The sequence below is a fragment of the Phycodurus eques genome, chromosome 1 (assembly GCF_024500275.1).
Source record: "Phycodurus eques isolate BA_2022a chromosome 1, UOR_Pequ_1.1, whole genome shotgun sequence".
In the NCBI taxonomy this organism is placed as follows: domain Eukaryota; kingdom Metazoa; phylum Chordata; class Actinopteri; order Syngnathiformes; family Syngnathidae; genus Phycodurus; species Phycodurus eques.
The window spans coordinates 5,265,926-5,292,984 of NC_084525.1; the positions used below are offsets into that span (position 1 = coordinate 5,265,926).

At 45.3% G+C, this 27,059-nt stretch overlaps 1 protein-coding gene across 7 annotated transcripts; it reads left to right on the forward strand.

Moving 5' to 3' along the window:
• The first annotated feature begins 8,500 nt into the window (after window positions 1-8,500).
• Window positions 8,501-25,827, forward strand: brpf1 (bromodomain and PHD finger containing, 1). 7 transcript variants are annotated; one of them, XM_061673560.1, is made up of 16 exons: window positions 8,501-10,241; window positions 10,463-11,256; window positions 12,176-12,365; window positions 12,701-12,988; window positions 14,435-14,952; window positions 15,679-15,868; window positions 15,985-16,116; window positions 16,451-16,579; window positions 16,775-17,138; window positions 18,274-18,582; window positions 20,657-20,935; window positions 21,162-21,309; window positions 21,624-21,757; window positions 21,862-21,977; window positions 22,041-22,195; window positions 24,980-25,827. In XM_061673560.1, the coding sequence occupies exons 2-16, from the start codon at window positions 10,508-10,510 to the stop codon at window positions 25,161-25,163; spliced, it is 3,885 nt and encodes a 1,294-aa protein (XP_061529544.1). In that variant the 5' UTR covers window positions 8,501-10,241; window positions 10,463-10,507; the 3' UTR covers window positions 25,164-25,827. The 7 variants fall into 7 exon arrangements, with proteins under 7 accessions (XP_061529544.1, XP_061529539.1, XP_061529545.1 ...); XM_061673555.1 differs by having other exon boundaries at window positions 8,501-10,236; XM_061673561.1 differs by having other exon boundaries at window positions 8,501-9,044; window positions 10,105-11,256.
• The last annotated feature ends 1,232 nt before the right edge of the window (window positions 25,828-27,059 follow it).

Genomic DNA, 27,059 nt, shown 5'->3' on the forward strand with positions numbered 1-27,059 from the left:
TCTACATATTGGCCGGTATGGAATGTTGCGTGCAAACACCAGTTCGGTGGAAGTGTGGACTTATAGATGTTAGGATTTTTTTTTTATGCTGCTGTCGTGTGAGCCTTTTATTAACATGATCAGATGGTACCAAAAAGAAAAAGCCCTGAACCTGAACAGTGTTATTGCATTTTTGTTTTGCGTCAAGCAATTTTCATTTTTCTGTCATATATTCCAAATTGGATAGTTGATGTGGGAGATTTGCACAACCTATAGACTCCCATTCTTGTACTTTCTATTGAAGTGTTCCATGTGTGCAGTGTCTCTACCATATTGGACCATTCTTAAAAGTCACCAAAAACCACAGATGTTTTCTTCTCCACAAAAGTTCAGTTGTTGTGGTGTCACATCTCCGCAAGACATTTGAAAGGTTTCAGGACCCGGATCCTTCCAAGCTGTGAATTGTACAGATTAGTTGTAGTGGAAACTGTATATTTTGTTCAACTTCGTGAGTGCTTTGTGGAGAGGTTGCTTTGATGTACAGTATCAATTCGCTGTGAATTGGACTTTTTTAGTACTTTATGCAGAATCCTCTTCTTTGGGGAAATACTTCCAGTTGTAAGAGATTTCTGTTCTCTGGCATTTGTATCTGGTGGGCTCTTTTGATTTTGTTTGTTCTGAGCAGAGGAAGGCTATTTATTAGACAAATTCAGGTGGTGGCAGGGATCAAAAGGCTGGCGTTTCCCCTCCCTACATGTCTCTGGCCATCAAACGTTCCCTCACAGTCACTGCGGTCCGATTGTGTGTGTGTGTGTGTGTGTGTGTGTGGGGGGGGGGGGGGGGGGGGGGGGGGGGGGCTTAAAACAAATTTGATGAGATGGATTATTTGGGCCTCTCAACACTGCATCACTCATCCTACCTGCTGCACTATTTGACCGTGTTAAGAGATCAATAAATATTTTCAGTCTGATGGTCACGTTTGATTGTTTTTATTTCAAACAAAGCCCCCCGAACACATTTTGGGTTGTGGCCCACTTTGCAGTTCTGGTTTCCTTCAGAGGGCCCTGGTATGGCTGCGAAACGATGTAATGTTGAATCACCTCAATATATTATTACATATACACAACAAATTGATAGATCAGAGGTCGAGGATACTAGCTTATTGTTGAAGTAACTGTAAAAAGGGGTTTTGGGACAAAAAATACATTATTTATTACACATGACAATTTGAAATGTTGGTACAGGTTTTAGTAAGCGTCATGGGAATTGATGGACGTGTTTTTGACAGATGATTGTGATTCTGATTATGAATCCAGCACTTCATTTTTTAAGTTATACTGTACTTACAGTAATTTTTAAATACATTTACATTTGTTTGTTTTCAAACATTTAGGTATTTTGTATGTAACTTGTGTGCAATACATTTTAATTGAACCATTTAAGTAGCTTTCTTTCTGTATGTTAAAATGTCTGAGAACCACTAATGTAAGATATAGTGGTCTTAATAAGTTTATTTTTTTTAAATAAAAATGTTATACCAAGATGCCAGATTTTATTAAGTTGTAAGTAGAGATATCACAATTAATCGTAAACTAATTGATCATCAAATAAATCCACAACTATTTTGATAATCGATTAATCGTTTAGACCCCTTATTTAACTTGAAATTGTCCAAATCCCCTGATTTCAGCCTCCCAACAGTAAACATTGCCAGATTTCTCTAGTCTTCAAAGAAAGCAGACTGATATCTTTTGTGTTGAAACAAAATAAGACATTTGCAAACAACTGCTTTCACTTTAGAAAACAATTATCAACATTGCCTTTTTTTTCTGATCTTACAGACCAAACGGAAAAAATAATAGTTCAACCTATTGCCAAAATAATAGTCATTTACAGCAGTAGTATGAATAACGTGTAATTGAAATGTAGATGAACCTAAAACAGCCTCAGAAGTGTACATTGAGTACAATTGTTACCGCAATTTCTTGTGTATAATGCGCACCCATGTATAATACGCACCCCCAAAGTTGACCTCAAAATTATGGAAAACCCTTCTACCTATGTATAATGCATGTTTACAATGCATGATTTTGCTTATTCCCGAAGCAGAGTAAGATTTGCTTACGGGCTGTTCGGTCCCTGTACGACCAGAGTCAGAGTTTGGTCCGCATATCCGGCAGTAAGTCGGACTCGTTTCCGGTGAGGGTTGGACTCCGCCAAGGCTGCCCTTTGTCACCGATTCTGTTCATAACTCTTATGGACAGAATTTCTAGGCGTAGAGGGGGTCCGCTTTGGTGGCCTCAGTATTGCATCTCTGCTTTTTGCGGATGATGTGGTTCTGTTGGCTTCATCAAACCGTGAGCTCCAACTCTCACTGGAGCAGTTCGCAGCCGAGTGTGAAGCGGCTGGGATGAGAATCAGCACCTCCAAATCTGAGACCATGGTCCTCAGTCGGAAAAGGGTGTCGTGCCCTCTCCGGGTCGGGGATGAGATCCTGCCCCAAGTGGAGGAGTTCAAGTATCTTGGGGTCTTGTTCACGAGTGAGAGAAGAATGGAACGGGAGATTGACAGGCGGATCGGTGCAGCGTCTGCAGTGATGCGGACTTTGTATCGATCCGTTGTGGTAAAGAAGGAGCTAAGCCGAAAGGCGAAGCTCTCGATTTACCGGTCGATCTACGTTCCTACCCTCACCTATGGTCACGAGCTGTGGGTCGTGACCGAAAGAACAAGATCCTGGATACAAGCGGCCGAAATGAGTTTCCTCCGCAGGGTGTCCGGGCTCTCCCTTAGAGATAGGGTGAGAAGCTCGGTCATCCGGGAGAGGATCTCAGAGTAGAGCCGCTGCTCCTTCACATCTGATTCGGACGCCTCCCTGGTGAGGTGTTCCGGGCACGTCCCACCGAGAGGAGACCCCGGGGACGACCCAGGACACGCAGGAGAGACTACATCCTTCGGCTGGGCTGGGAACGCGTCGGGATCCCCCCCGGAAGAGATGGATGAAGTGGCTGGGGAGAGGGAAGTCTGGGCGTCCCTGCTAAAGCTACTGCCCCCACGACCCAACCTCGGATAAGCGGTAGAAAATGGATGGATGGATGATTTTGCTTCTACCCATATGATAAAAACATGAAGTATGATCTGTATTTTGTTATTTTTTTCAAAGAATTATTCTGACGTTAAGCACTTTATTTGAACACGTAATACTTTCGTTTTATTTACTTGCTCTTATTTTGAAAGTTCACAGCCCTACTTTTATTTAGTAAATGAGAAAACACAGTTCTGCTCATATGTTTCATTACCCAGGCAAACTTTGTAAGATGGGTACAATTCTTTAAAGAAAACATGAAGGGCCAGGCGAAACACATTTAATTTAATTTTAATGGGATTCAAATTAGCCGGCAGTGGACGACTGGTTAGCGCATCTGCCTCACAGTTCTGTGTGGGTTTTCTCCGGTTTCCTCCCACATCCCAAAAAACATGCGTGGTAGGTTGATTGAAGACTCTAAAATTGCCCGTAGGTGTGGATGTGAGTGCGAATGGTTGTTTGTTTCTATGTGCCCTGCGATTGGCTGGTGACCGGTTCAGGGTGTACCCCGCCTCCCGCCCGAAGATAGCTGGAATAGGCTCCAGCAGCCCGTGTCCCTAGTGAGGATAAGCAGTAGAGAAAATGGATGGATGGATGGATGGGGATTCAAATTAAACAGTCAAGCATTTCAGAAAAGCATTACAATTAAAATACAACCATAAAGAAATTAATTATGGTTGTTGTTCAGTCATCAGTCATATTGGGGGGGAAAAAAAAAAAACTATTTCACAAATTCTCCCAGGATATGTAAACTTAAGAGCACAACTGGACATGCATGCAGCCATACGTACCCCTGTCATATTAGAATGAAAGTGTACACCTTTCTCATAACCTCTAGGTGATGGTGGAATGAAAGTGTACAGCTTTTTCATAACCTCTAGATGGCGGCATACATTTATAAAATGGGAAAGTTTCCCCCCCCCTCCCATTTTACCCTATACCTATGTATAATGCGCACTATGGATTTGACAATTTTTTGGGGAAAACAATGCGCATTATACACGAGAAATTACGGTAAGAAACTATCTGTCCTCAATTGATGTGCAGTATTATGCTTGTGCCACAGTGAGGCGCGAGGACGCAGGGTGATGTGAAAAACAGCTCCTTAAAAGAAAGGCTCGATTATAGAAGGGCCCACGTGTCTTGTATCATAACTGCCAGTGTTGCCACAGTTACCTTGCAAGAGTAACTTAGTTACTTTACTGATTACTTGATTTCAAAAGTAGCACTTACTTAGACGCGCAGCGCGTCAAACCAGTTCACAGTCTGGACTGAAGACAAACTTGAAAGTTCTCACTTTTCATGGTAAATATTATCTAAGATCAGTATTGTAACTCCTTCTGTGAGTCAGTCCTTATTGTATGACAATAGCAAATATAGCAAATAAATAGCAAATAAATGATGGCGCCTACCAGTGTGGCCGCCTCGGTAACGCGCTCTCTAGTATTGTCTTTGTTTTTGTGTTTTTCGTCCGTCTTTGGAGACCTTACACGACTCACTTACACAAGGGGAGACCTGCTAACCATCAAGGAGGCTACTCCGGACTTTCTGTCACCAACTTTCAAAAATCCGCTCAGTTTTTTCCCCGAGTTACTCACCGGAGCGGCGTCCGCGGTTTTCGGCGCATGGATGCGGAAGCGGCGCCACAGAGGAAAACGAGCCGGAATTCAGGTGAAACTCCGCAAGAGAGGACACAGATTGGCGTTCCCGTCGATCCACCTCGCGAATGTACGCTCCCTACCCAACAAAATGGACGAGCTTCATCTTCTGTTAAAGACCAGTAAAGACTTCGGACGTTCCGCGGCCATGTGCTTCACGGAGACCTGGCTTTGCGACGCCGTACCCGATGGCGCCGTCACGCTTCCCGGCTTCAACATTCATCGAGCGGACCGCGACATGGAATCATCGGGAAAAACGAAGGGCGGCGGGATATGCCTCCATATAAACGAAAAATGGTGTACGGACGTCACGGTGCTCAGCACACACTGCAGCCCGCATTTGGAGTCGCTGTTTCTGAACTGTAAACCATTTTACGCGCCACGTGAGTTTGCATCGTTTATACTGGCTGGAGTCTATATCACACCGCAAGCTAACACGAGCGCCGCATTGCTAACGCTCGCCGAACAAGTCAACGAAATTGAAAAAAAACACCCTGACTCACCCCTCATTATTCTCGGGGACTTTAACAAAGCTAAACTCAACCACGAACTCCCTAAATACAAGCAGCACATCGACTGTCCTACCAGGGAAAATAATACTTTAGACCACTGCTACACTACGGTAAAAAACGCATACCGTGCTATACCTCGTGCAGCCCTGGGCTCGTCTGATCACTGCTTAATTCACTTAATACCGACGTACAAGCAAGTACTTAAATGTGCGAAGCCTACAGTGAAAACAGTCAAAAAGTGGACCAATGAAGCAAAGATGGAACTTCAAAGCTGTTTAGACTGCACAGACTGGAGTGTCTTTGAAAATTCAGCTGGCAGCCTGGATGAATATACGGACACTGTCACATCCTATATCAGTTTCTGTGAAGAGGTTTGTGTACCAACAAAATCATTTCGGACATTCAACAACAACAAGCCGTGGTTCACTGCTAAACTTAAGCAGCTTCGCCAAGCTAAGGAGAACGCATATCAGAGCGGGGACAGGGCCCTGTATAATCGCGCTAGAAACCAGCTTACTAAAGAAATTAACATTGCAAAGAGGATCTATGCAGCAAAGTTGGAAAAACAGTTTAGCGCGAACGACTCGAAATCAGTCTGGCGTGCATTCCAATCGCTGACTAATTACAAGCGACGATCCCCCCAAGCTGAGAACAATAGCACACTAGCCAACGACTTGAATACCTTCTATTGCAGATTTGAAAAGGACAGTTTCACTCCACACACGCACCCGCGACCACAACCACACCTCTGACTTCTGCGTTAACCATCCATGAACAGGATGTGAGACGCATCTTCAAACAACAAAAGATTAACAAAGCAACAGGACCGGACCATGTGTCCCCATCCTGCCTCAAAGTCTGCGCGGACCAGCTCGCTCCAGTCTTCACTCAGATCTTCAACAGATCTTTGGAAATGTGCGAAGTTCCATCCTGCTTCAAACGCTCCACCATCATTCCAGTCCCCAAGAAACCTGCAATCTCTAGTCTGAATGACTACAGGCCTGTCGCTTTGACATCTGTGGTCATGAAGTCCTTTGAATGTCTCGTGCTGGACCACCTCAAGAGTGTCACAGGTCCCCTGCTGGACCCCCTGCAGTTTGCCTACCAAGCGAACAGGTCTGCGGATGATGCAGTCAACATGGGACTGCACTTCATCCTAGAACACCTCGACAGTGCAGGGACCTACGCGAGGATCCTGTTCGTGGACTTCAGCTCAGCGTTCAACACCATCATCCCTGAACTCCTTTCAACCAAGCTTCTCCAGCTCAGCGTCTCACCTGCCATCTGCCAGTGGATTTACAGCTTTCTGACGGGCAGGACACAGCAGGTCAGGCTGGGGGAGGCCACCTCATCCACACGCAGCATCAGCACTGGGGCGCCCCAAGGTTGTGTCCTCTCTCCGCTGCTCTTCTCTCTCTACACGAACGACTGCACCTCAGCGAACCCGACTGTCAAGCTCCTGAAGTTTGCAGATGACACCACTGTCATCGGCCTCATCAAGGACGGTAACGAGTCTGCATATCGACAGGAAGCGGAGCGGCTGGAGCTGTGGTGCGGGCGACACAACCTGGAGCTGAACACGCTCAAGACGGTAGAGATGATCGTGGACTTCAGGAGGCATCCTTCGCCACAGCTGCCCCTCACGTTGTCCAGCTGCCTTGTGTCAACCGTCGAGACCTTCAAGTTCCTGGGAATTACAATCTCTCAGGACCTGAAGTGGGCGAACAACATCAACTCCGTCCTCAAAAAGGCCCAGCAGAGGATGTACTTCCTGCGGCTTCTGAGAAAGCACGGCCTGCCACCGGAGCTGCTGAGACAGTTCTACACAGCGGTCATCGAATCGGTCCTGTGTTCTTCCATCACAGTCTGGTTTGGTGCTGCTACAAAAAAGGACAAACTCCGACTGCAACGGACAATCAAAACTGCTGAAAGGATTGTCGGTACCCCCCTACCCACCATTGAGGACTTGCACGCTGCCAGAACTAAGACAAGGGCGTGCAAAATCCTCTCGGACCGTCTGCACCCCGGTCACCAGCTCTTCCAGCTCCTTCCCTCAGGTAGGCGCTACCGATCAACGCAAACTAGAACTAGTAGACATTCCAACAGCTTCTTCCCTCTTGCGATCAACTTCTTAAACACCTAACCTATAATTCCATTACAACAAGCTGGCAATTTTTTGACTTGAGTTCGTTGTCACATTTCTGTGGGGCCAATTATTTATTACTCGTGCACTCACTGTAGTTGTCTCGCCATGCTGCACTATTTGCATATACTGGCCACTCATGCCAGAGTAGCATCTGCTCCATTTGCACACTGATTGAGGAGTATCTGTAACATTTGCACAACCGACATTGTCCCAGATGATCGCACTACTCGTCACTTTAAACCGCATACACTCCTTGAAGTCTCAGCGCCCTTTGCACAATGGTCATTGCACCGGACTATTGCAATATTAGTCGTTCGAACTGCTCTAAGTGCTAGAGGACTCTGCATCTTTTTGCACAATTGTTTTTTGTCAATGTCTTTATGTCCCCAAAGTGTTCTGTAAATTGACTGTTTGTTGTACTAGAGCGGCTCCAACTACCGGAGACAAATTCCTTGTGTGTTTTGGACATACTTGGCAAATAAAGATGATTCTGATTCTGATTCTGAATTGATGACCACACATTGAATAATTAACCCACAATGCATTGCGCAATACGACCGCCAGTAAAACTGTATTCTTAACGTGTAAATAAAAACGCACCAACAATCAAATACACTTTTTACAATGTAAAATAACAAAAATTGTGTGGCGATAGTGACATCGTGCATTTCTTTGCACTTTTATGGTCTGCACCGTCACTGTGCTTTGTGGAATCAATAATCACCTCTCAATCGCTTATTTGTACTTGTTGAGAAATTTGAAGTGCGCAGGACTGGTTATGCGCTAGTGTATGCCGAGACTGCAATTTTTCAAGTCAACAGTAAGCTCAAATCACAATTTAGTCAGAGACATTGATGATTCAAGCGCTGCTAATTTGCTAAACAGTAACTGTAGATTGATATTCTCCTGGGGAAAGTAACGTGTTATTTTGCTTGTTACTCAAAAATGGTGGAATGGTTTTGAGTACTTACTTTGTAACGCGTTACCGGCATCACTGGCTGCACATCTGATGTTTTTAAAAAAAAAAAAAAAAACAAGCCGATCCGTGTCAAAATTGGTCAATAATCCAACTGCTCCCTCTAGCGGCCATTTTCTATTGAGTAAAAGGTTCCCTCTTTGTGTCGAATGTGCGGTTTCGCGTCCGAGACGCTCCAGCAATGGCCGCGCCCACCAACCTCTCTTTACTGCCTCTTTTTTTGTAGTTTGTTTTGTTTTGTTGTTCAGGCGAGCGGGTCCATTGACCGAGTGAATTATTTCCCCCACGCAGTGCAACGACTGGGAGACCGCTCCGTGCTTTCGTCAAACAATCCCACGCTCACCTCGCACGACGCCTCGTGGGAGTTGTGAACGAATTGCCGTCGATGTGTGAGCCTTGAAAGGCTTCCTTCGATTCGATGGAAGCTTTCCGTCCAAGTAGTAAGTGTTGAGCGCTGCGGCTTTGTGGCGTTTCGTGGCCCCGTTGGGTCACGTTTTCCGGGGTTCGTTCAAAATTGGAGCTCCGCGAGGCAAAGCAAAAGCGTCATCACGTCGCAAGCGAGCGGAATGTTGACATCTCGATGCGCATTCGAGTCGGAGGGCGAACGCAGCGTGAGGTCGTTGGAGGGGAACGAACGCTTGCTTGAGTTGAGCTCAAGTCAAGTTGCCGGGAGCGTGTTACACCCTCCTCGGTTGGTCGCGTGTCAAATATGCCCAAATTGCCCTTCCAGTGATCGCTGGTGTGTTGCTAACGCGAATGCAGCTAACGTGTAGCAGCGGTGACAAACACCGAAACCGGATGACAGAAAACACGTCGGCCGCTGAAAAACTCAAGAGCCCTTTTTTGTGCTCTCTGCTGTTGCACTTCGGATGGCTGCTTGCCGTTTTATTGAGAGCGGAATGAGCGCCTGTGTGTGAAATAGGAGCGGCGACATGCTAAGCTAACGGCTAAGCTACATTCCAATGCTTTGTGCGGAAGTTTCGTCCTCAACAATTTGCGTCCAAAGTAATGCTTTTGCAGCTGGTCAACGGGTTCAACCGTGAAATTGAACCCCCCCCCCCAAAAAAAAAAACCCAATTGCTCTAGCATACGTGCTATAAGCGTACGTAAGCGTGAATGCAGACGTCAAATAGCTTTGTTTACACACTTGAGGTCCAGGCATAAACACACGGGATACGCAAAGATAATCGTATGAAAATGTACATTTAAAAAAACAAACAAAAAAAAAAAAACGTCATACAAGTGGTAGCGGTACCAATGTTTTTACTATCGTTTTATATTCTATTTTTGTTTTAATTCTTGAAACAGTAACTGTTTAGTCGCACCAGCATTTTGTGTGTATCTGCAGCAGATAATGACAAACTGAATGATCATCCATCATTTAGTCCAACTGAATCACTAGAAATGAGGTCCATTGAGTAATCATCTCAGAGCAGCATCGTAGCCTATTTTCCTCTTCTGTACGCTAGTTTTAGTGCACAAAGTGTGTCAGAAAAAGTTCCAGGACCGGTGTCACTAAAGATAATAGAAAAACTACGACGTACAAGTTGTCCCTTTCAGTGTAAGCCAGACGATCAAGCAGCACGTCTACGTAGAGGTCATGCGGCGTTTGCTTGGTTCAGTATGCGAGAAGAGACGAGAGTTGTGGCAGGACAACTCACGGCTGTTTCTCCGTGACAACGTGAGCATCTGACACTTCCTGGCCGTGTCACTCGATCTGACTCTGTGGATTTTTCTTCCTCTATGCCAAGCTCAAGGGGTCATCAAGGGGAGCCATTTTGAACAGGTGGACAACTTCAAGATGGACGGGGATAATGGACGAGCTGCGGACGATCCTGAAAGAATCCTTCGAGTAGCGCATGAAGGCGTGCCAAAGAAGGCTGGTAAAGTGCGACTCCAGGGGGATTACTTCCGAAGGGAAAACTTGTACTCTAGTTGGGATTTTAAATCCATCTTTTGTGACACCAGTCTTACAACTTTTTACTACAGACTACAGTGCAGGATAACCATTTGTTTTTGTTTGGTATTTTTTGCGATGGGGAACTACGCACACTTTGCAAAGTGCCACACACAAACTTGAAATCTCCTGCAATGTCACCTTGTTTCCAGATGTAAACCTGAGCGGCATCTGACCCCGCCGTGGCTGTTGCCGTCATGGGGCTGGACTTTGACGTGAAGACCTTCTGTCATAACCTGCGGGCCACCAAGCCGCCTTACGAGTGTCCCGTGGAGAGCTGCCGGAAAGTCTACAAGAGCTACAGCGGCATCGAGTACCACCTTTACCACTATGACCACGACAACCCGCCTCCAGCGCAGGCCGTGCCCCAGAAGAAGCGCAAGGGACGGCCGCCGCGTGTGTCGCTAGCCGGGTCGCTGGATATGGACGACAGCTGCAGCGGCGGCGGAGGACAAGGAGGGCAGGGGCACGGCGGGAACACGCCTCGCAGCCCCGGTCGCTCCGAGCCCTCGCATTCCCCCGGCAGAGACACGATGACCTACGCCCAGGCGCAGCGCATGGTGGAGCTGGAGATCCAGGGACGCATTCACCGCATCAGCATCTTCGAGAACATCGACGTCGTGTCGGAGGAGGACAGCGATGCCGAGAATGACCCGCCGTCCATCACTGGCGCCAACTCCACAGGCGTGTGTAACGGTAGTGACGGCGGAGCCGGAGGTGGCGAGTTGGGCGGCGCCAGCAAGGACAGGCCCGATATGCCTTCCTCCAACGGGGGCAAAGCCACGCCCAAATCCGGGAAGCATAAAAGTAAAGAAAAGAAGAAGGACGGTTTGTCCCATCACCACGGTGCTCAGTCGGGGCCCGCGGTCAAGCTGCCCGAGGCCGTCTTTCGAGAACTGGACCAAGAGAGACCTGACGCTCCTCCCCGGCCGTCGTCTTACTACAGGTCCGACTTTCGTTTTGGCTTTCATTTAAGTATACGTAGTAATCCCCACATATTCTCCAAGTATTGTTTCTACTGGCTTGTTTTTCCTGTGATACCCATCCCCAGCGATTTGCTCAAAAGACTCTTCTGTTTGTGTTTTTGTGCTCTTTCTGAAACACCCTGAGATGGCGCCCATTCCCTGTTGAAAGTAGTAGAATAGTACTGTAATTGGTATCAAGAAAGTATGCTGAATAGATCCATCTCAACGTCACACAACACCCCACGAAGCCCCGCCTCTTAAAGGCACATATCTCGCACATTGACACTGCAATTTGTACAGTTATTTTCTACACATTTTATGCACGGCAATATTTTTTTGTGGTCAAATACATTTCCAATGTGTTTACAGTGCGTGGGAGGGGTAAAACTACATATAAAAAATATTTATTGTGGATTTCCACCTTGAGCATGGTGTCTGGAGCTTGTTTCTCAAGATGATGGGGTCATTGGGCATGTTGACTGAGATAACAGCTTTGTATGTTGGGATGGGGCTAAATTTAGTCTGGGTCGGTCGTGGAACTTTCCGAGAGGCTTCGCCACATGTGCGTGTACAATTTTGCTCATGTTGTGTGTTTCTTAGCGCGAGTTCTCCTTTTGGCTTCAACAGTTCCAACCCCAAAATCGATTTAATCGTCCAGTCATAGCTATAGGTTAATTGTACCTTCCCATTTGCTTGGAGAGCATTTGTCTGTGTGTCACTATATGTTGCTGGCTGCTGAATAGATGAACAATGATCCCATTATTTGCCGTGGCTAAATTATAATCTTCTGAGCAATCAAGTGAAAATGGATCGTTTTATGTAGAGACACTTGCTGATCGCTCACGCCATGCCACTGCGGTCAGGAATCAGTGTTGTGACGCTGCGCACATTTTGCTTCAGGTACATCGACAAGTCTGTGGAGGAGCTGGACGAGGAGGTGGAGTACGACATCGACGAGGAGGACTACATCTGGCTCGACATCATGAACGACAAGCGGCGGCTTGACGGCGTCACTCCCATCCCTCAGGAGGTCTTTGAGTACCTCATGGACCGGCTAGAAAAGGAGTCTTACTTTGAAAGCCATAATAAGGTACTCGACCAATTGGTGCACTGGAAAGGACAGACGCATTTTTGACTTTTGTCCATTTTCTGTTATGTTATGGACCAAACCAGTAACTGAATCGTCATCAATTTATGTTTGTCAACTGGGCCTGTAAAGCCTTTTGAGACGCTTGTCATTACGGACTATACAAATATACTTGTGTATTTTCAACAGTGTCATTTTGGTAATGTTTTTGAATAAATCAGCGATATATAAAATATGTATAAAATAATGTACATTATTCATTAATCAATTATCATAATAATCATTAGTTGTAGCCCTAGTATCTTCCTCTCATGTTAACTCACTCTTGTTTCTACCAGGCAGACCCCAGTACCCTTATCGACGAGGACGCCGTATGCTGCATCTGTAATGACGGAGAGTGTCAGAACAGCAACGTGATCCTCTTCTGCGACATGTGTAACCTGGCTGTACACCAGGAGTGCTACGGAGTGCCGTACATCCCGGAGGGCCAGTGGTTGTGTCGTCGCTGCCTGCAGTCGCCGAGTCGAGCGGTGGACTGCGCCCTCTGCCCCAACAAGGGAGGAGCCTTCAAGCAGACGGACGACGCGCGCTGGGCTCACGTCGTGTGCGCCCTCTGGATCCCGGAGGTGAGCTTCCATGAGCCTCTAATCCCACTTTGGTTGGTTGTCATGCTGAGCGGCGGGGGCGCTGGCTTGAAGCATGGCGTAACTAGCTAGTCATTTGGGGGTCCACGGCAAACATAGTCACACAACCCACTCCTACCCCACCTGCCCCATTTATGTCATCTAGACCACTTTGTCCTGCTTTCGAAATCTGTTACAATTATCCGACAGCTAAAGTTAGCCTTGTAATATTTACCACCTAAGATTGAGATTAATGTTTATCTTCAACCAAATAGTTTGAATTTGAGTAAATTCTATATAAAGTCCTTATGCTTCCTGAGGATTATCTAATAACAACTGAATCGATTTTAACACTTTTACTGTAATTATTAAGAACACTAATCAACATTTAATATAGTTTACCATTTCAACCGCTTTTATACTCACATCTTGGTGATGAAATGTGTCACTCGTGTCACTCTCCACTTTATCTCTATACTCGGCTGACACTGACAGCAGTGCTAATGCTACGGACAAGAGCATCATTATACTGTATTACATTTTTACAAAGCATGTAGTTCAATCAATAAGTCAATATTCTACTGTGATTAAAGGTTTTTCGTTTTACAATTCAATAGTAAACTAAAGGTTTGTTCTTTATATCAATTCGTCATAACATTTAGGCCTGACCTACAGGAAAGAGTTATGTCATTGTTGTGTTGTGTTGTGTTGTGTTGGTCATACGATAGAATAATTTACTTCTTGTGTTTAGTGAAAAATGCTAAAGATCACAAACTTGCTCCCGAAAAATCGCATGCTAAATCCTAATCGCAATATTTGTTTAAAAGAAACAACAACAACAAAAACTCTCAATTAAGAGTATGTTCCCATATCTTTTAGCCTTACTCTTAATTGATGACTAGCTAGTTTTAATTGGGCCCACCTCGTTAAAGCGTTTCATCTTCCCAATGACGAGAACTGGCCAAGTGTGGCTAAAGGTTTAGCTACCTAAACACACGTGATGTTGTGGCTAACTACACACAAGTGTGGCTAGGAGATTTTTATACTGTTCAGCCACATTGGCTAAGATGTTTCATGACCCAGTGCCAAGTGCTCAAGTCGATTTGAGCAGAGGTTCAGCATGAAATGACACAGATGGCTGGATGTGGTTCGTGGGCCTTGAGATTGACACCTGTGCGCAACAGCCATCCCACCTCAGTGTTATTTGGGCAGTGCTGCAGTATGTAACTACATCACTTATTTATTGTTTGTTCTTCTTTTCATGTGGACTGAAAAGCGACTGCTCCAGTGATGATGCTCAGCAGCTATGACGAGTTTGGCTTAGCTTGGCCCTGTATTTTATTTTATTTTATTTTATTTTCTTGAGCAGCGACAGGAGTAGTTCAACATTTAATGCAAACATTGTACAATGACTTGCTGCTCTCTGCCCTCATTTTTTCTGCCTCTCAGGTGTGCTTCGCTAACACAGTCTTTTTGGAGCCCATCGACAGCATTGAGCACATCCCGCCTGCACGCTGGAAGCTGACCTGCTACATCTGCAAGCAGCGGGGCTCTGGCGCCTGCATTCAGTGTCACAAAGCCAACTGTTACACAGCGTTCCACGTCACGTGCGCGCAGCAGGCGGGCCTCTACATGAAAATGGAACCCGTCCGAGAGACGGGGGCCAACGGAACCTCGTTCAGCGTCCGTAAAACGGCTTACTGCGACATCCACACGCCCCCAGGATCCGCCCGACCTTTGGGAGGAGTCGGCGGCACGAGTGTGGCGTCGTCACAGAGCGAAGGAGAACTGGAAGAGGACGACGAGCCCGCCGTCGGCCACGATGACGACTCCCGAGGCTGGAGCTCCGAGCGGGCCAAGAGGGCAAAGGCCAAGTCCAGGCTGAAGATGAAGAGAGCCAGGAAGATCTTGGCTGAGAGAAGAGCTGCTGCTCCAGTGGTGTCAGTGCCATGTATACCACCTCACAGGTACAACTCGGCACACACATACAATACCCACAAACATTTTGATTGGGATATCATATTAGGCTTTTGGGTGCAACTTTCAGGATGAACCTAAAATGCAAAATAACCTTGACAGCGGAACTTAATTTGCCCTTGTTTAAACATTTGAATGCACATGTCCAATTGTTGCTTCTTGCACAACTTGCTTTTTGACAACAAGGAACTGAAGAGCAAAATTCACAACAGGTGGTTGATGCACCAATACATTTCCTGGTTCATTTATAATTAGTATTTAAACAGTCCTCTTCCTCATGCTGTTCACATTTTGGCATTATGAGCCCAAGACAACATCTCAGAGGGCAGCGACTACATTTTAGAGGATATATTTGTCATCTGGGGCCAGATTATACCCGTTTATAGGATGTATCATCTTCCTATTTCAAACACAAGAGTTGAGCTTTCTCCTACATACTTTAGGATGCTGGTGATGCCTTATCGATAAAATAATGGCAAACATGATTTTGTCAATGTCCTTGGAAATTGTTCGATTTTCAGCTCCTTGTTAGAGAATAGTAATTTGTGCAAAAAGTAGGCGACAGAAACACTGAACAGTTGGGGATGTATTCAAAAGTTTACACAAGGCCAATTCGGCATTTTCGGTTCATCCTGAAATTTCAACCGAAAAAAATATATGATGCGACATGACAGCCAAATACAAGTTTTAACTAATGTTTGATTGGTTTGATTCAGGCTAAGCAAAATCACCAGCAATTTAACAGTACCCAGGAAGAGCCAGTTCATGCAACGGCTTCACAGCTACTGGACTCTGAAGAGGCAAAGCCGCAACGGTGTACCGCTGCTGCGGCGGCTTCAAACACACTTACAGTCACAACGACACATTGAGCCCATCCCGCCGCAGCCTTCAGCCCAACTTCCTGTGGTACGGCGTGTGCACCTCTGTTACCGACAAATTGTTGTTTTCAAAATGTATGCGGTCTTTCCTGTCCTATTTACGATGCATCGTAAACACATTCACGTTTAATTTTTCTGCTGCAGTTGGACTGTGAAGAGAAACAAACGGTTTTAAAGGAGCAGTTAAAGGCATGGCAACGACTAAGACACGATTTGGAGCGAGCCAGGCTGCTTGTGGAACTCATCCGCAAAAGAGAAAAACTCAAGAGGGAGACGGTGAGACACATTTCCCAACCTTTGAGCCACGGCATGTTAGTGAGAGATCATCACGTCTGCCAGGGGAAATGATCTTATTTCACCTAATTGTTCCAAACATTCTTGTTCATCTATCAATGACACGCACATATAGTGACAGGCAGAAAAATTCAATGTTCTTCCAATAGATGGCAGAAGATACATAATTAACCTGTGTCTCTACTTGTGTTATATTTTTAAATGAGTGTCTTGGCTCAATAAAGATTAGGACTCACTGGTCACTATAACTGACATGCGTCAGAGTGCTCACTTCAAATAGCAGCCTCTTTTTTGCTTAACATGTCTCTGTATTCAGATTAAAATGCAGCAGATGACACTAGAGATGCAGCTGACTCCCCTCCTGGTGCTGCTGAGGAGTACGTTGGAGCAGTTACAGGAAAGAGACACTAACAACTTCTTCACTGAGCCCGTGCCCCTTGCCGAGGTTGTTGACACAAGCACATCTGTTTTATGTTGTCTTTATTTCCTGATCTCGTTGACAAATAAGATTTTAATCCCATGACGTTTGTGTTATAATCTGCTAAATGTTTTTATAGATGTGTATTTTGAAACTCATGAAAACTCAACATAGAGGAACCCTTGATTTTCATTATGACTCATTTACCCTCTGTTTCTGCAGGTGCCGGACTACTTGGACCATATTGACACTCCCATGGACTTCCAGACAATGTGGAACCTTCTGGAATCCCATCGCTACTTGAATTTTGAGGCATTCGAGGGTGACTTTGGTCTGATTGTCAACAATTGCCTGAAGTACAACGCCAAGGACACGGTGTTCTACCGGGCCGCCCTGCGCCTCAGAGAGATGGGCGGAGTGGTCATCAGAACCGCCAGGCGGCAAGCGGACAGGATCGGCTTCGACTACGAGACCGGCATGCACCTCCCTCGAGAGGCCAGTCCGGACACTCGACGGGAACAAGAGCGGGCGCGCCAGCGGGAACGGGAAAGAGAACGAGATTGGCCATTGTCGTCTAATGAAGATGGTGAGCGAGCCCCTCTCAATTTTTGGCTACTGCAGAAAAAAGGAGGTTGCCGTCCTTAAGCACACACATCAGAAGTCGCCTTGCGCCCTATCATTTGAACTGTACCACATACTCTACTCACGAAAAGTATGTAAAGTTATGTATGAATATTAGTTAGGATGACCCTTTACAGGTGAACTTAATTTAACCTCTAAACTTTTGAATGCACATAACCAACTATTCTATGTTTCAGTACTTTTCGACAAGGAGCTGAATGGCAAAATGCATACAACAGCTGGTTGATCCATGAATGGACGGATAAATGTCCTGGTTGAATTAGAATTGGTATTTAAACAGTCCTCTTCATCATGCTACTCACATTTTGGCATCATGGGACCAAGATGACACCTAGCAGTTGATCAACAGTACCACGGTGAGAGGGTCATCAGCAGCAGTGACGTGCAGTACGTTTCTTGGCTGGTGAGGCATTGACATTAAGAGTCAAGAGTTCAATTAGCAGCCTCGCGCTAAATTGGAATCGGTAAACTGGGATTTTCTGACCTGATGTTTGAATCGAGTCTGCAACGCACTAGTCTATTGCATGAGAAGGGGGGGGGGGCAGAAAAAATGATTACGATAGATTATAGGTTTTTTGTTTTTAAGCATGTGTATTTAAACTAAAACAATTAATCGAAAAAAACGCGGCCACACTTCACATCTTCCCCGTGTATTTGAACAGGAAACACGAAAATTGAGCAGTTTTGACTGTGAAATCATGGACATTATTGGATTAAAAAAGAAAATCAATATAAAGCACAGACCAGAAAACTTAAATTGAAATACATTTTATTCAATCATTATTTGACTGTGGATGCCCCTTATGCAAAGAGACTGGAAGAGTCGCAGAATGGCATAGAAGTGGATGTCTTTGAAAATTGATCTGTCAAGGACATCCAGTTGTGCAAAAAGTTTTGAAACATTGAACAGTTGGACATATGCATTCAAAAGTTTAGAGGAGGTCAAATGAACTTAACCTATATAGGTTATACTACATTTTAGGTTCATCCTGAAATTTCCGGCAAAAGCTGAATATCCCAAACCTTTCGTGAGTAATTTGAAATGCGCAGACCTTTTCATCCTTTTGGTTTGTCCCTAGATCTCCTCCTGCCAGAGAACAGGCGGCGCCTGCCTTTGGAGGAGCAGCTGCATTACGTGCAGGCGCGTCTGGAGGAGACCAGCTCGGGGAAGCACAGCATCGGCCAGTCTCGCAGAGCCAAAGCTCTCAGGAAGGAGCTCAGCGTCATCAAAAGGAAGCTGGCTCACCAGCGAGAAGGGGGCTCGGGGGCCAGGGATTGTCTTGGAGGAGGAGTAGGAGTAGATCGGGGTTTGCTCCCGCATCGCCCGTCGTCTGCGGGGCACCACGACGAAGGGGAAGAGAGCAGCAGTCAAGAGCTCGGTGGAAAGGGTCAGTACGTTAATATATCGCATAGTCGTGCTTCAATTGTCAACAATTTACCCAGTTGCATCTTTCTGTGGAACTAATCCCCAGCTTTCTGATGAACCCTCACCTGTTTGCCTTTTTTTTTAAATGATCTGAGATGCAACAAAATGGCACCAAAGCCCTGTCTAATAGGAAAGTACTGGTAGTACATTGGTGTCAAAGAAGTATGTTGAAGTGATATAGCGTTCTCTGCTGTGTTGCGGTTTCAGCGCTCGTGCCCCCACTATTTCACAGATGATTTTATTTTTTGGTGGAACGTACCAGTCTCATTATATTGAGAAAATCAACACCTGACCAGACCACGCCTCTTAAAGGCGCATGTTTACTGCACAGACACAAGTATTTTCTATACATTTAAGACTCGAGGTTTTTTTGTTTTCAAATACAGTGAGAAGAAAAAGTAAGTGAACCCTTTGGAATTTCTTACATTTCTACATAAATTAGTAATCAAATGTGGTCTGATCTTCATCTATATCACAAGGGTAAACATAAAGTTTACTTAAAGTAATAGCACACAAACAATTGTTTTCATATTTCAATTGAAAAGAAACATACACAGGATAGGGAGGGAAAAAGTAAGTGAACCCTGTAATAACTGGTTGAGCCTCCTTTGGCAGCAATAACCTCAGGGAAACATTTCCTGTAGTTGCAGATCAGATGTGGACAATTTTGGACCATTTTTGAATTTTGATTTATTTATTTTTTACAAAACTGTTGCAGTTCAGTAAGATTCCTGGGATCTCGCTTGTGAATAGCTCTCGAGGTCATGCCTCAGCATCTCACTCGAGTTAAGGTTAGGACTTTGACTGGACTACTCCAGAACGACAGAATTTCTTCCATTCTTTCGTTGATTTGCTTCTATGTTTTGGATCATTGTCCTGTTACAGCACCCATCCTCTTTTGAGCTTCAACTGTTGGACAGGATGGCCTCAAGTTATTTTCCAAAATATCTTGATGAACAAATGAATTATTTTGTTCCATTGAGGAGAGCAAGCTGTCCAGGCCCTGAGGTAACAAGGCACGCCCATACCATGATGCTCCCTCCACCCAGTTTAAAAGTTGGGATAAGGTTTTGATTTTGGTGAGCTGTGCCTTTTTTCTTCCACACATGCCATTGTGTGGTCCTCCCAAACAATTCAACTTTGGTTTCATCTGTTCAATGGTGTGTGTGTTTTTTTTAGGCAGCAACGACTTCCTCCTTGGTCTTCTTGAACCCCATTTTTGATGAATGTTTTACCTATGGGAAATTTGTCAAAAGAGATATTGGATTTCTGTAAGCCTTCAACTGACACTCTAGGGTTCTTTCTTACCTCCTTGAGCATTCTGCACCGTGCTCTTGCAATCATCTTTACAGGACAGCCACTCCTTGGAAGAGAGTCAACAGTGCTGAACTTTCTCCTTTGATAGAAAATCTGTCTATATAACCTTTTCCAGCTTGTATACACAATTATATATAAAGTCCTGATCTCAACCCGATTGAGATGCTGTGGTGACCTCGATAGCTATTCACACTAGACATCCCAGGAATCTTACTGAACTTCAACATTTATGGAATGAGGAATGGTCCATAATTCATCCTGGTCGTTGTGCACGTCTGATCTGCAACTACAGTAACCATTGGTTGAGGTTATTGCTGCCAAAGGATTAAGGGCCAACCGGTTATTAGGTCCAATAAAACATGAAAACATATCATTTTTTTGTCGCCTATTAGTTTAAGCAGACTATATTTGTTTATTGTTGTGATTTAGCTGCACTTCTGGTGTTTGTTTATTTATTTATTTTTTATTTCCCCCCCCTGAAGTCTAATTATCTGTTTGCCATCTCTTTTTAAGGGTAATGTTGTAAGACAAGTTTGAAATGATATTCATTTGTTTTAGTATCATAGTCTGTGTATTTAGGGTTTGAACTATACTGTATAGGCTGTTAAAACATTTTCGGCTGGGGGGGGGTGTCAATTACTCGCGTTGTCCGGCTGAACTGTACTTTCTTTATTTGCAAATGATATAAAAGTTGTTGTTGTTGTTTTGACCCGCAACAGATCTGAGCGTGTCCTCGTCCGCCTTGGCTCCAGAGGTGGGCCGACGGACATCCGTTCTCTTCTCCAAGAAGAACCCCAAAATGGCCGGACCTCCTAAAAGGCCTGGACGCCCCCCTAAAAACCGGGACGTGGGCTACGCTGCAGTGGGGGTCACCCCCAGCCCTATCGGGCCCCCTCAGTTGCCCATGCTGTCGCAGGGCAGACAAAGGAAGCGTCCCCGCAGCCCACACACCAGTTCCACTTCGGACAGCGACAGCGACAATGACGACCTGCTGCCAGGTACTGGAAACAAATGAACGTGCACACACTTACACGCACACACAAAAACTTAGAGAATCACCGCGATAGATCATATGATAACTGCTGTCTATGTTTGTTGGTGTATGAATACTTGTGATTGTCTCATTATGTTCTATACCCGCTTTTGTCAAAGCACATTGTAAAGAAATTTTTTAAGGTGCCATATAAATATTATTATAACTTGTTCACCATGCTGTGTGCCCAGGTCTGCCAAGTAACGGTTTTGACGGGGGGAACCAGCCCGTGACAGAGAGCTTCCGCGTGTACAGAAATGACACCCGTCTACCACGTTCTAGCTCAGACTCCGAGTCGACCACCAGCAGCAGCAGCAGCGCCGCCTCTGACCGGACCAGGTCAGATGTTCTGCTCTTGCCACTGTCCGCTCTCACGCTGCGGTGACGGCGATTCAGACCCAATTTCCTTATTATTGAAGATTTTCACGCAAAAAGGTTTTGAAGCACTTCTGACAAATGGTCTAGGTCTTGTTGACTACTCGATTTACTCGTCTGGTTTGAAGGCCCAAAGTGGGAGTTGTAGGGGCATGTCGCTGTTCTGCCATTTCAAAGGCAGCACACGTTCATGCATAAAGCGTATCAAGATTTTCTGTTTTGATGCTGTACTGTTACAGGCTTCATAGTCATATATGCCTCTGCTCTTGTGTTGACAGTACGACGCCCTCGAAGCAGGGCAGAGGAAAGGCGTCGTTCTCACGTTCCGCTTTCCAGGACGACAGTAGCGAGGAGACGTCCGGCACGGAAAACGAGTCGTACTCGGTCGGAGGCTCTCGCGGAGTTTCACACTGTGAGTAGGTCCGGTCCTGTTGAGGTTCAAAAATTCAAGTTGGCACCGAGAATGCAGAGGTGGCCTGGTGCTGACCGTTCTCCTTTGTCCCCCTCGGCTGTCAGTGGTGCGCAGCCGTGCCAGGTCCGGATGCTGGATGACGTCGGAGGATTATTCGTCTTTGGAGGCGCTGGACCTTGTGTGGGCCAAGTGCAGAGGCTACCCTTCGTATCCCGCTCTGGTGAGTCGACGGAACGTTTGACTGTGGCCGTTCTGGGTTCGACATGGTGACAACTGTGTGCAGATCATCGATCCCAAAATGCCCCGAGAGGGCGTGTTTCACCGCGGCGTCCCCATCCCCGTCCCTCCGCTGGACGTTCTTAAACTCGGGGAGCAAATGACCCAGGAAGCCCGCGAGCACCTCTTCTTGGTCCTTTTCTTTGACAACAAGAGAACCTGGTTAGTGCTTTGTCCTTTTTTCTTTGTCATGGAGCTACGCTACATTTATATCCTTATCTTTAGTTTTTGAGTAAACTTTAACCGAGTGGCAACAAACACATGGTTCACGATCTGCCAAAGTGGTCCCTGTTGTGAAGTGAATTGAGTTGAGTTTACTGCCACCATACATTGCTTGTATCTCAAATGTATGCTCACAAGGCAGAGCAAAAATCGGCCTGTGACAGCTATTATTGTGGTTGTAGTTTGCGGTGGTGTAGATTTGAACTATAGCAGTATTCCCTCAGTACGATGCACTATATATAGTTGTACACCACTGCAAACTGCAATCACAATAATAAACACATTGTTACATTGATATTAAAAGTTAAACGTTATTTTTGTAAAGGCAGACTATTTGATGCACTTCTTGTTGGGGTTGCAAAATTTCCAAAGTTGTAGATTTTCCATTGGAATTAATGTGAATTAATTAAATTGAAGGTTGGCTCTTAAATTAGGAACTTTAATATACTGTAGTAGGGTGAAATATGTTGAAGCATATTCCTGACTAAAGTAACCTACAGAACGTGGTACCTTGACTACAAGTTTTGAGTTTTTTGAGTTTCTAGCTGTCACTCGTCTTTTTGCTTTTTGTTGCGAGACAAAATTTGAGTTACAAGGGATACAGCGCTGCACAAGTAAAGTGGGGGGGGGGGGGGGTAATGGAGCAATTAGCCTTCAGGTGTGGGCAGTCTATTTATTTATTTATTTATATATATATATATATATATATGATCTATTTTGCATTGATGTCTGCTTATCACAAAACAAAATGTGGATAGTTGTAGTTGAATATCATACCTTTCCAGTACATGGCCGTCAATTCCCAAGTCATTCCCATGGAAGGTTTTCAATTTGAAATACAGTGACCCTCTGCAATTCATCGGTGATTTTCACTGTTCGCCCTGCTGCGAACAGTGAAAATGCGTAATTTATGTCCCCCCACCAAAAGGGTTAGATTTGCCAACAGATGTCATAAGATGGGGCAAAGCACTTTCAATTAGACAAGGCGATGGCCTGCCATAATGAAGCTCCTCCCCTCACTTCAACATAGTTCACTGGCATCAAGATGCCGCCAAAGCAATATTTTTATACTAGATGTGACTTTGGCCTGAGCCCAAAAACAGCAGAAAGGTAAGTTTTTGGGCAAATAACCAAGGATAGGTTCCCCCAAAAATGTGCCTCTATGCAAATTGGCAAACAGCGAATATGCGGATGTCAAAATTCCCCAGCTTAACTTGGATATTTAGTGTACATTTTTCTCACCCTTTGGGACCCGAGCTTTTGTATTAAATCCTCTCATCCGATTGTGCACATTATGTTGTGTATGGTGCCATGGAAGGGAAGGTCATTAGAACGCTAATAGCCATCAGGATTTGTCAGCGAAGCGCTACAAACACTCGACATTTCAACCGAACCACGCCGAAGCACTCAACCGAAGCACTTTTCATTTTCCTGACTGTGCACATGCATGTCACTTTGTGGCCACGGTTTAACGGAAACTGAGCAAACAATGAAAGAACATTTCACAGAAATAGGCCAGTCGTGTTTTGAGAGACAAATGAAGAGGAGGGGGGAAACCCGACACGTATGGTTTCGTGTGCGTCTGTCATGGAGTCATTTAGCCTAGAAGAGGCTTGGGTGAATACCTGTGTGCGGAGTAACGTTGTGTTACAAAAGTAACACAATTACAGCAACCGCAGATGCAATTGCAATGCAAATTTTTACGCCAAGTACCTCCTAAAAAATACTTTAAGGACGACCATCACGACCAAATGATTTGGTGAAAATTTCTTGCACAGTAAGATCAAAATTGTACCTAGATAAATCTTTAAAAAAACCTAATATTTGGATTAAATGCAAATACACCTGAACTGTACAGAGGTAATGATTCTTTTGGGTACCTACTAGGGATGCACCAAAAATTCAGTCACCAAAAAGTACATTTTTGGTTTTCGGTCAAAATACTTTTGACGGCCGCAAGAGGACGTTGCGATGACGCAAGCAAAAACCGCGACCGCGCCAGCTATCTACAAGCTACGGCTAGCTAGCTACGAATGCGGCTAAACATGATGCCGAGCCGCGGAGGCAAAGGTTCGCTTCACGTCCAATGTCAACGCGTTGGAAGTCACTAATCATCGCCTCCATGACAGCAAATAAGCTACACATCTTACACGTATCGTTATCACGTAGGGAGAATGAGGAGTAATTAACAGGAGAAAGACTGAAAAGCCATGTTAAATTATCGTACGTGCAGTCGCCACACACCAAGATAAGTGATTGGGTGATACAGTACATTTGCCACATAGGTTTGTCTGGAACCGCGTTATAGCGAAGAGTAACCAACTTTAGAATCTTCAATCAACCTACCACCCATGTTTTTGGGATGTGGGAGGAAACCAGAGTGCCCGTAGAAAACCCACCCAGGCACGGGGAGAACATGCAAACTCCAGACAGGCGGGGCCGGGATTTGAAGCCCGGACCCCAGAACTGTGAGGCAGATGTGCTAACCAGTCGTTCACCATGCCGGCAGTCATAGCCATGAATGCAATTTTACTAATAATTGACACAGTAATTTCTTTCTGTTTCGGTTTTTAGTTTTCGAGCTTGGTGTCCTCATTTCATTTCATTTTCTCATTTCTGTTAAATAAATAAATAAAAATGCGCACTCCATGAACAAGTCTTTAGGTCACTGGAAAGTCATGTTTTCTCTTTGTTTTGTGTATGTGTGTGTACGTGCATGCGTAGGCAGTGGCTGCCACGCTCTAAGCTGGTGCCGCTGGGCGTGGACCAGGAACTGGACAAGGAGAAGATGCTGGAGGGGAGGAAATCCAACATCCGCAAGTCGGTGCAGGTGGCCTACCACCGAGCCATGCAGCACCGCAGCAAAGTGCAGGGAGACCCCAGCAGCGAGACAAGCGACAGTGACTGAAAGCGCAAGCAGACATGCACGCACTGGGGTCAAGGTCATACAGTGGTGCGTGCGCATCTCACTACAGTTTCCCACTTAATCATGGAATCCGATCGCAAGCTGCCGTCGACAGCGTCGCTTGGAATCAATCCGCTACGGAAGCCCCATCATGTTCAACAAACTGTATTTAATCGGACGTGTGAAATAATTATTGTATTTAAGTTGGAAAATGCCAGCATATGCAGGACCCTAAATGCGTATAAACAGGTGCCAGGAAAATACATGTGGCACGCGGCGAGCCGCCTTCGCCCGAGCACGTCCACATACATCCGAACCTTCGAACCTCACGCACCTCCTGCTGGTGCCAAACACAAGCCACATACTGGATTTCACCTAATTTATTCTGAGTACCGCTCCTTTACGAGCTCCTATGGACACTCTGCGGTCTTTTAATTTCATCTGTCCCTTGTAAACATGATGTCAATTGTAATAATCCCAACGCCTTCCATTTTTAAGCTTTTTTAACGTCGCACAGGTTGTTAGGTCAGTGACCAAAGTGAGGCTCATTATGGCCTCGCTGACTGTTAGTCCCAGGTTGAGCGCTTTAGAACTTTTATACGAATACAGATCCCATAAAAATAGAAGTTTAATTAAAAAAAAAAAAAAAGTACTTTTTTTTTTTCTACATTGTGTCTGTTGTGCTTTTGTGTCTTGACTTGAGTCCTCATTTTTCGCTGTTCTTCCTGGTTTCATTGACGGCCTGCCTCCATAGTTTCACTGTGACTCAACATTTTGCCATTGTTTTTTCATCAATGGGCCAATATATATATATATATATATATATATTTTTTAATTGATTTTATTATAGGCGGCACGGTGGCCGACTGGTTAGAGCGTCAGCCTCACAGTTCTGAGGACCCGGGTTCAATCCCCGGCCCCGCCTGTGTGGAGTTCGCATGTTCTCCCCGTGCCTGCGTGGGTTTTCTCCGGGTACTCCGGTTTCCTCCCACATCCCAAAAACGTCCATTAATTGGAGACTCTAAATTGCCCGTAGGTGTGAATGTGAGTACGGATGGTTGTTTGTTTGTGCCCTGCGATTGGCTGGCAACCAGTTCAGGGTGTACCCCGCCTCGTGCCCGATGACAGCTGGGATAGGCTCCAGCACGACCGCGACCCTAGTGAGGAGAAGCGGCTCAGAAAATGGATGGAAGGATTTTATTATACTCATAGAGTGGCACATATCCTGACTGTCCTTCTGTGTGGAGTTTACATGTTCTCTGGCTCTGGCCTCCTCCCACATTGCAAAAATAAGACACACTTATTTCAGTGAACACTATACATTGAACATAGGTGTAAATGTGAGTGGTCAGTGCCTTAGCAGTAGTCACGAAGCATACCAGCATCTCTTCAAATGGTGACCCGTCAACCAAGTCCAGCCAATGAATTTTTTTTTTGTAGGTGCTCTTCTGTCTTATTCCCATTTGCAGCCCTGGTTTATCTAATGAGGTTGATTCCAGAACACGCCTGTACCCTGAAACGAGGCTCACGCTGACACCCGTTTCCGGCATAACACCACTTATAACAGGAAGTGACCTCATGACCCAGTTGGGGTTTCTGGTCAGACAATAAAGTGCCAAGTGCACACTTGCAAGTCAGGTGGCGAGAGCAGGTGTTTTGTGTTGTCTCAGCCATCAGTAGATGAAGTAGAATCAAGAATCATCTTTTTAACAGGGACACACATTTTTTTTCCTCTGCATTGAACCCATCATAATAGCGCACACAGCAAGCACACCCGGCCGGGGGAGCAGTTCAGGGCATCGGTGTCTTGTTCAATGACACCACACACTCACATTCACACCCAAGAACAAATTTAGTCTTTAATGACGCTAACATGCATGTTGAACCCTGAGTGCCCGC